Source organism: Scylla paramamosain, chromosome 8, assembly GCF_035594125.1.
Source record: "Scylla paramamosain isolate STU-SP2022 chromosome 8, ASM3559412v1, whole genome shotgun sequence".
Lineage (NCBI taxonomy): Eukaryota > Metazoa > Arthropoda > Malacostraca > Decapoda > Portunidae > Scylla > Scylla paramamosain.
The window spans coordinates 27391800-27401064 of NC_087158.1; the positions used below are offsets into that span (position 1 = coordinate 27391800).

General features: G+C 50.5%; 1 protein-coding gene across 4 annotated transcripts in view; it reads left to right on the forward strand.

The window, feature by feature from the left end:
- The window catches only part of LOC135103074 (hematopoietic prostaglandin D synthase-like), a 79881-nt gene extending 76105 nt beyond the window's left edge, over window positions 1-3776 (forward strand). For all 4 annotated transcript variants that reach the window (XM_064009035.1, XM_064009036.1, XM_064009038.1 and 1 more), the window contains one exon: window positions 52-3776. In XM_064009035.1, coding sequence (XP_063865105.1) covers window positions 52-216 — 165 coding nt within the window. In that variant the 3' untranslated portion in view covers window positions 217-3776. The remainder of the gene's footprint in view (window positions 1-51) is intronic.
- The last annotated feature ends 5489 nt before the right edge of the window (window positions 3777-9265 follow it).

A 9265-nucleotide genomic window follows, 5' to 3' on the forward strand; every position in this document is an offset into this window, starting at 1 on the left:
TGTAGGTTGTGTGAGATTGAATTCATGAGTAACATTGTATTTCACCGCCAGATGACGTGGGTGGACGTGTTCACCGCCTGCTACTTGAGCCAGGTCGCTGTCCAACACGAGGGCTCCCTGGACGCCGTCCCGCGCCTCAAGAAACACGTGGAAAAGATTTGCAAGCTGCCGCAGATCGAGAAATGGGTAAAAGAGCGACCAGACAGTCTCCTGTAGGTCTTCCTGACGTCGCCCCGCATCTGCTCCTCGACGCGTCAACACCCTGACGTCGTCCCAGAGGCGCAGAAATTCCCGCAACACCACTGGATGATGCACCTGAGGGTGTTTTAAGGTGTGCGGATCTCATCAAGACCTCTACACAACTTCTCAGCTTTACTAAGACAGTGTATACTCAGTCTCTTCAAATGTAAACGGTACGTGTCCATGATCACGCCTCTTGCTGGCTGGAGGATGAAGGATGTCTGCCGCCCCGCCGCGACCACACACCGCTCCCTCATACCACCACTTCGCACTCTGCTTCTCGTCCTCCCTCCGCCTCCAACACGTCACGCGGAGTAGAAACACATACACACACACGTACAGACACACACACACGCGCACACACAGATACACATACACACACATACACACACACACACACACACACACACACACACACACACACACACACACACACACACACACACACACACACACACACACACGAGGTTAAGACCATTTCCCTTCTTTGGACAGTTACACGGTGACAAACGCCTATAATTGTGATATTCCTTCAACAACACAGGCATCTGGTGTCCTCATAGTGAAAGAAAGAGAGCCACTTTAAACACTACCACGAAATTAAGCGCATCATTTCCACGGACGCCTTAAACACCTCCCTAAAGCAGAAGGAACAGACCGCAACACCAGATCGCAGTGCCGGTCAAGGAACGCGGCCGCCATCACTTCTCGGCACCAACAATCTGCTCCGACCAGGCAGCACACATTGACCGCCATGAGGGTCGCGGCTCCCTCGTCCTCAGTGTGTAGCAGAGTAGGTGTTAAACAGATACAAGGATAAGGCTTCGATGTGTCCTCTTGAACCGGTATAGCCCCTCCCTCGCCCCCTGAACTAGTGTAATGTTAGAACAGCTCAGTGTTTTGCCGCAGCCAAGTCAGCTCAAATTTGATTAGGCGCCAGTGTTCACTAGGAGCGGCGGCCACGAGGTGTGCCTCTGTGTCGTCCAGGAAAAGGAAATCTTGTCGCCTCGTTCCAGGGTGTGGCCGCGACCCAGGGTGTGGCCGCGTCCCAACGTGCCCCGGGGTCGGAACACAGGAGGGTAAGCCCACCCTGGTGCAGGCGTGCCCCGTCCCCAAAACCTCACGCTTTCCCTCCCTAGCGAGCCATAGTCAGCCTCCTGCCCGTAGCTCTGCCACGTCCACTCACCAGTTAGTGCACGCGGGCGTTCCCATCCCCGCGCAGCACACCTTCGTGGCGGTGACCGGAAAGTAGCAACCCTCTCGCTTCCTGAAGACACTAGCGCAGTAGCTTTTGCTAAACATACTCGTAAAAATGTAATCAAAGTATATAAGATATACGTAGAGGCTATTCGTTTTACGAGTCCAGGAGAATAATAGAAATATTACGACTGTCCTTTGTGAGAAGTGTTTGCTGTGTTAGCTCAGCATCCACCTCAGTCCACCCCAGTCCAGCGAGTGTCGAGCGGGGCCCGGTGGCCTTCGTTCTCTGTCACCCAGTGACCGGCGCCCTAAAAGCTGCCTGAAGTACCGGACCGTCGCCCCCCATCCCTAACTCCCAGCTGTCGCCTCAAATTCTCGCTAGAACAAGCCTCGACTTTCGGAAATTTGGGCCACACGCCCCCGTGACGTTGATCCAATATTGGGGCGTAAGTGGACCCCCCGCACCCTGAGTAAACACATCACCTGAGGAAGAAAGGTTCACTTTGACTTCCTTACTTTGTGTCGTAGGAAGGTCACTCGTCCAGTGGCGGCAGCCAGTCAGCCGATGCTTGGTGCGTCCCGCGAGAAGTAAAGCTGCCCCGCGCTGCAAGGAAAAGAGTAGGTATTAGTGTGTGACGGACAGTTGTTGCAAGGACGCCAGACAGCTGGATGGCACCGGAGGGCACTGCCAGGCGACAGGGGAAGGGGTGCACGATAAAAATTTTGGCGTCCGATTTAAGCTGTTGTCGGTTTGCAGTATTCCATAACCGGTACTACCATTTACTAAAGACTTTATCGAAATATGAATAAAACATGTTACATCATTTTAAGCCTTAATGGAACGAATAAAACTGCTGTTTGAATTGATTCCTCCCTTCAGCCCCTGCCAATTAACAGACTACGGGGCTGCCGCTGCCTCCACTGCTCCTGCCGCGGCATCCTGGAATGCCGGGGGCAGCACTGGCTGTGGCGGCGAGGCCCCAGTTTCCGCCTGAGGTCGCCCCGACGAGCCACACAAAAATAACGATGGAAAAAGCGATCCTACCTCCTCCCGCCCTTCCACCCCTCCCGCCCTCACTGGACTGGGACGGCCGTATACCTCCACCGGGCTCTACCTCACGGCTGGCACTAATCTCCCTCCCGCGCTGCAGATTTCTCCCTTGCTATATTCAAAAGGGAAAAGTAGATGTCCCCCAGCGATCCCCAAACGTCTCTTAGGCGCCTGTATCTCGCTGGTCTCCACACTGTTCCGCGGGACAGCCACGAGCCTGATGCTGTAGCCTTAACCGAGGCCTTATCACTCTCCCAGCCACTGCTAGGTCACTGCTGAGTCACTGCGCTGCGAACCTTCAGGCCGAGTAACAACACATCGTCACTGTGTTCACTGTTGTCATGATCTAGTTTTGTATGTCCTAGAGGAGCTTTGTACAGTGTCGGAGTGCTTGATGAGTCCCCTGCAGAGCGCCAGTCGAGCTCTGTTACGTCACGCGCACCACCTGGATCACCCTACGAGAGGACGAAGAGGAGGTGATTAAACTCTTCAAGTATTTCACGAAGCACAAGTTTGCGTGACCTGGAGTGAAGGGTCTGCACGGGTGAGGGAAGGAGTCCTGGAGTGGGAGTCCCGTCAGCAGCACTCAGACGCCTCATTCACAGCCATTCGTCACTCATGCCACGCCCAGATTTTCATTCGTAAGTCTCAAAAATTCCTCTTGATTTCTACGGAGCAAAGATGAGTACACTGACGGAGGTCCAGGCACGCACTTGGCAGCGGTCGTATCTTGGAGACATGAAGGACTGACTGGAGATGCTTAGTTACTGTATTGTATTAAAGGCAGAGTGCGTCTTGAGCAGCCCAGTAACACTCCAGTGGTGAAACAATAACGACATTGGCCAGTACTCATAACCATTGTATACATATTAATGCTACTGCTATCAATACCACTACCGCTACCAATAGAATCACTGTACACCACTTTTTCATCATTATCATCACTATCAAGAACAAATGTAATATCTCAACACGAACACCTGCCGCGAGTTTCCAGCATTTTTGTATTGCAGTAAAAGGGAACACTGTGTCACATTATACTCATACACTAAAATGAATCATGTACAGAACTATTTTTCCACCCCTTTCAGACGAGGGGCAGAAAAAAGTAATCTTAAAGAATACTGAAGTGGGTAAAGTAAGCTTAAAAAGTACTACTAAAGTGTAAGTGTTAAGTGGAGAACGTCTGTATAGGTGGAACAGAGATGTAACTATCGTATATTTTGTGTTTATATCTCAGCTTTGGAAATTTGAGAAGAGTGTCATTAAATCCGTTGGTCGACAAGATAAAGTGGTTTGATTTATTTTTCCCTTTATTCCCTGTAGGTCTCTCTCTCTCTCTCTCTCTCTCTCTCTCTCTCTCTCTCTCTCTCTCTCTCTCTCTCTCTCTCTCTCTCTCTCTCTCTCTCTCTCTCTCTCTCTCTCTCTCTCTCTCTCTCTCTCTCCATAACTCTTCCACAACTTCATCAGCACTTCCATCACCACACGCCTCACCACCAACACCAGTACACCAACACACTCACCACCACGCGTACTCCTGCACCACCCAACACAACACCAAGCACCACCACCACAAGCAGAACTGCATCCTTAAACTCCCCTGCATCCACACCACCGTCACCACCACCACTAAAACATTGTAAGTAAAAAAAATAAGGGTTAATTCCAATTGTCTTTACCTTCACTCTCCTTCCGTTCATTTCCCTTTTTCTTTCCCTGTCTTTCTCTCCGTGTTCCTCCTTCCTCCTCCTCCTCCTCCTCCTCCTCCTCCTCCTCCTTCTCCTCCTCCTCCTTCTCCTCCTCCTTTCCCTTTGGTCTAGTTATCTTCACCGTCATTTAACCCTCCTTCAGTTCCTTTCTCTTTTCTTTTCCTCTCTTTCCTTCCTTACTCCTCTTCCAGCCCCTCTTCCTCCTCCTATTCCTCCTCCTACTCCTCCTTCAGCAAATGGCTTTGTAGGGAGGCGCTTCAAGGCAGGGGACGAGCGAGTGTGGCGTGTCCTTTGGGGAAGTGAAGGAGGGAAGGAGTTGAAGGAGACGAGGAGAGGGGCAAAGGGGGACTGCCACCTCAAAAGAATGAAGGACAACACTGCCAAGCGAACGAGCGCCTCCGGTCAGGGCACCAAATAAAGAAAAAAGAATAAACAGAAAGGAAGGAAAGTAAGGAGAGAGAAAAAAAAGTTCGTGTTGGAAGGACATTTGAATACTTTGGACAGTTCATCGGAAGTGGAAAAAGGAACTGGGGGAAGGTAGGGAAGGACAGAGGGAGGGAGGGAGGGAGGAAGGGAAAGAGTGAGGGAGGGGAGGGAGGGAGGGAGGTGCAGCGTAGAGGAGTCGTAAAGAAAGAAAGAAAAATATAAATAAATCAAAGGGAGGAATACAAAAAGAAAAAAGAAAAAAAAACTCCATTCGCTCAGTTCTCGAACACCTTTCACCGCCAGTGTGTTTGGATGTGCTGAGCGGGACTTGCATTCCGCCTCGCCACACCTCAGCCAGGCCTCGGGGACCGCTAAGGAAGGCAGCCGGGACGGGAGGGCTGCTCTGGAGGGTTTGTGCGGGGCTGGTGAGGCGAACACCGACGCTGGGATGTGACGTGCTGACTGTATGGCAAGTGGCGGAGTGGAAGCTGTGAGGGGGAGCTTCGGAGTAGCGGAGTAGCGGAGTAGGAAAAAATAATAGAGTAGGATAGGGAGTAACGAGGCACTACGCTAGAGTACAAAACGTGTTGACTGTATGACGGCTGGCGGAGTGGAAGAAGTGAGGGAGTGCGGCTGAGTAACGGAGTAGTGGAGTAGAGGAGGAGGAGGAGCAAGTAACGGAGTAGGAGAGGGAGGAAGGGGGCGCTATGCTAGGCAGTACAAAGGTGATAGGCCTCTGGCAAATGGCTTTCTCTCTCTCTCTCTCTCTCTCTCTCTCTCTCTCTCTCTCTCTCTCTCTCTCTCTCTCTCTCTCTCTCTCTCTCTCTCTGCTGGGAAATAGTTAATAATGAGAGGAATGTAAAGGAGTGACAGGTAGAGGAAGGGAATGAGAAGCAGGGAGATGGAGGAGGATGGAAATTGGAGTAATTCTATCTGAGGCTCACAAGACTGGCTGGATCCCGAAAGGCGTCCCTGAAGCCTCTGTGTGCTCACCGTTTTATTCCTTCGCCTCATCACTCGAATTTTTTTTTTTTTCTTTCCGCTTCGTAAAAAGATTCACCTCATTTTCGTCACGCAATCATTATTCGTCCTTCCTTCCTCCATCTCATGCAAACGCCAGTCTTCCTCTTCCTTGTTGCTTCTCCTTTTTAATTTGTCGCTCTCCTCTTGTTGTCTCATAAGCTCATCATTTATCCTCCCCAAGGACAGTTTTCTTTCCACACACCCTCGCAGTTTGCTCCAAAAACACGCTTTACGAGTATATTACACTCGGTGCGCCGCCTGTGGTGATGGCGGCGGATAAATATATATACTTCTGTATGAGACTGTGCTCCCCGCCATTCCTGACGCGAGGCCACGGAATAAAAGATGGAGTCCGGAGAAGCGAGGACAATTTTAAGGCACTTGTCGGGGTGTAAGTGGCGTGTAAGTGCAGGTTGTGGGGTGGATTTGATCTCAGGCCTTCTGCATCACCTGCTCCCCGCTCACTGTCGCCAGCTCTCATGCTTGTCCTTGAATTTATGAACACTGGTGAACGTGGCTGTTGTTTTGCGATTCCTGTGAGTGGTGTTGCATATTTTGCCTTCATGAGGACGAGTCTACGGTGAGGGAAATAGCTATAGGAAGCTTGACTGTCCAATATACTAAGTGGGATGCAGTTGCTTTGAGACGGGAAAGAATATACAGAGAGATAAAGACCAAGAAGACATCGAAAATAATATCACAAAGGCTACTACTAAAACACACACACACAAAAAAAGAGACCATTGCTGTCAGTTCTAAAATACAGTTCGCTTACGGCAACAAACGAGAAAATACAAAGCTAAAGATCAAGAAACGCCGAAAATGATAGCAATGCAATCAATCATCACCGCTAACGTGAACCAGAAAAGCTACTCTTGATTCAGGGAAGGAAAGGAACAATTACACAAATAGCTGAAGATCAAAAGACAACGAAAAAAAAAAAAAAAAACAATAACACTGATGCTACCAAATAGATATGTATAGATAAATGAGTATATAGATAATTTCTATGGATCACAACAAACAAACAACTTCACCTAGTCCACCACCACCACCACCATTACCACCACCGCCGCCGCCAACACAAACAACAACAACAAACAACAAAAGCAACAATAACAAAAACACGGGAAGCCTTTCAAACCTCACACCCTTGGTAATGAAATCAACAACGTACGTGACGGTCCCCCCAACACCCTTCCCTCCCCCACCCCACCAATAAAAAAGAGAGATAGAGAAAAAGAGGGAATCTATGGGTTTTTTTTTTTAATGTAGTTTGCGTGAAACTGTTTAGGCTGAACCCAATGATGCTCGTGTGTGTGTGTGTGTGTGTGTGTGTGTGTGTGTGTGTGTGTGTGTGTGTGTGTGTGTGTGTGTGTGTGTGTGTGTGTAGGGGCGGCAAGGCGGAGGGCGCGGTGTGACGGACAAGGCAACAAAGGGCGCTGCAGGAGAGGCCCAACAAAGGAGAGGTACAATAAGAAAGCTTCTCTTTAACAATGGCTTACTGGCAATGATTCTCTCTCTCTCTCTCTCTCTCTCTCTCTCTCTCTCTCTCTCTCTCTCTCTCTCTCTCTCTCTCTGTGCCGGTAAATCATCACATACTAAAGATTTACGAGGGGCAGAGCTCAAAAAGCCCAAGCTACGTGTCGGTATGGCAGGAAATATTGCATTATCTGCCAGAGAGGGGAGGGAAATTTCATTATAAGATTCACCATTTTTTCCTCGTCCCTTGCTAATCACTCTCCAGCCCTCGGCCCCTGGAGGCGGAGACTGCAGGGGACGCCGCGCCCTTCCCTAAGACTGACAAACTGGGAATAGCACCCATCTATAACCGCCACCACACACCGCCATTACTTCCACCACCACCACTACCGCCGCCACTGCCAGGGCCTCCTCTACTCCCTCCATCCACTTGGGGTCTTCCGAGGGAGTGACCGCCTTGTAATGCACCTCGTTTTACCTGCGTCTAATCCTTCCTGCTCTCCACTTGATCTTTTCCGCCTCTTTTCCAACTCCTTTCCTTCTTTCCTTGATGCTCCTTCCCTCCCGTCTCCTTCTCCTTGCCTGGTTTTCTTTCCCTCAAATACTCGCACATTCGCAAATATTGTAAGTTTTCGCTCTAAATCACTTTCCTCCTCGCCCCGTGACCGCGCTGGACGCAAAACACTGACTCAGCGTCCATTAAAAGCTGGTTATTTTCTTTCCGATTTTGTTTCCATCTGGAGGCGTATACATCAAACCCTCCCCGGCAGACTCCCGCGGGAGGTTTTCGTTGGCCAGGAGTTGCAAGGGGCGGAGGGATGCGGGAGGAATGTGGGAGGGATTCTTGTGAGGCTGTGGGCTTGAGGGAAGATACGAAAAAAGGTCTTGCTGCTCCTGGTGACCGCTGCTGCTGACTTTCTTCCTGCAGCATTTGTATGTGTGTGTGTGTGTGTGTGTGTGTGTGTGTGTGTGTGTGTGTGTGTGTGTGTGTGTGTGTGTGTGTGTGTGTGTGTGTGTATCCGAGTGTTCAGAGGGACAGCTAGTCTCATCTCGCGCCTTCAGCCATGACAGCACGCCGGTCCGACAAACATTTCCATGATATTAATGCCTGTAGGCCGCCATGCCGCTATCAACACCACCATTGACGCTATCTTAGTGGCTTCATCCTCGCCGGGTGATGGTTCGGCCCACAGTCGCTCCATTCAGCCCGTGCTTTGTTCCCGGCGTCGCAGGTTCCCATGACAACAGCCGCCTGCCCACGGACACCCACACGAAGGGCCTTTCTGCAGCGCGATATGACTGTGTTGTCGCGGCGCGTGAGTCAATCAGTCAATCAGCTTCCGTTGTCATGCAGCAACTTTCCATCCCGTGAAAGGCGAATTCTTGCTGAAACTTGCAGTGCTTTCAAGCATTTCAAAGTCTGTTGCCATGTCGCTTCCTCTCTCTCTCCCTCTCTCTCTCTATCTCTCTTTCTCGTGTGTGTGTGTGTGTGTGTGTGTGTGTGTGTGTGTGTGTGTGTGTGTCCAAGTGTGTGGGAGTGTGACCATCCTGCTACCATCACTACCGCAGGAAAAGTGAAGTCACCACGTTCAGCTGTACCAGATGACCCAAGAACTGAATCAACAGAGAATGAAATGAACGTGTGTCAAGAGCCTCGAGTCCAGACCCAAGGAGGGAGGGAAGGAGGAAGGGAGGGAGGGAGGACGGGAGGAAGGGAGGGAAGGAGGAAGGGAGGGAGGGAGGAAGGGAGGGAGAGAGAGAGAGAGAGAGAGAGAGAGAGAGAGAGAGAGAGAGAGAGAGAGAGAGAGAGAGAGAGAGAGAGAGAGAGAGAGAGAGAGAGAGAGAGAGAGAGAGAGAGAGAGAGAGAGAGAGAGAGAGAGAGAGGAGAGTGAGCGTTCCTTGGCGCGTGGAGGGAGTGCACGTCAAACCAAAGAGGATATAGCAGGAGAGCAATTTCGCCTGGAGGATAGAGAGAGAGAGAGAGAGAGAGAAAGACCGCAGACGAAACGGCGGGAGGCCAAAAAAACACACCGATAAACATTGTACAAGATTCCCTCGGGCCAAGAGACACTTGAGGTCAGGCCCATTCACCGCAGCGCTCACTCAGGAAGAAAAAAGTGGCCACAATGTTAAT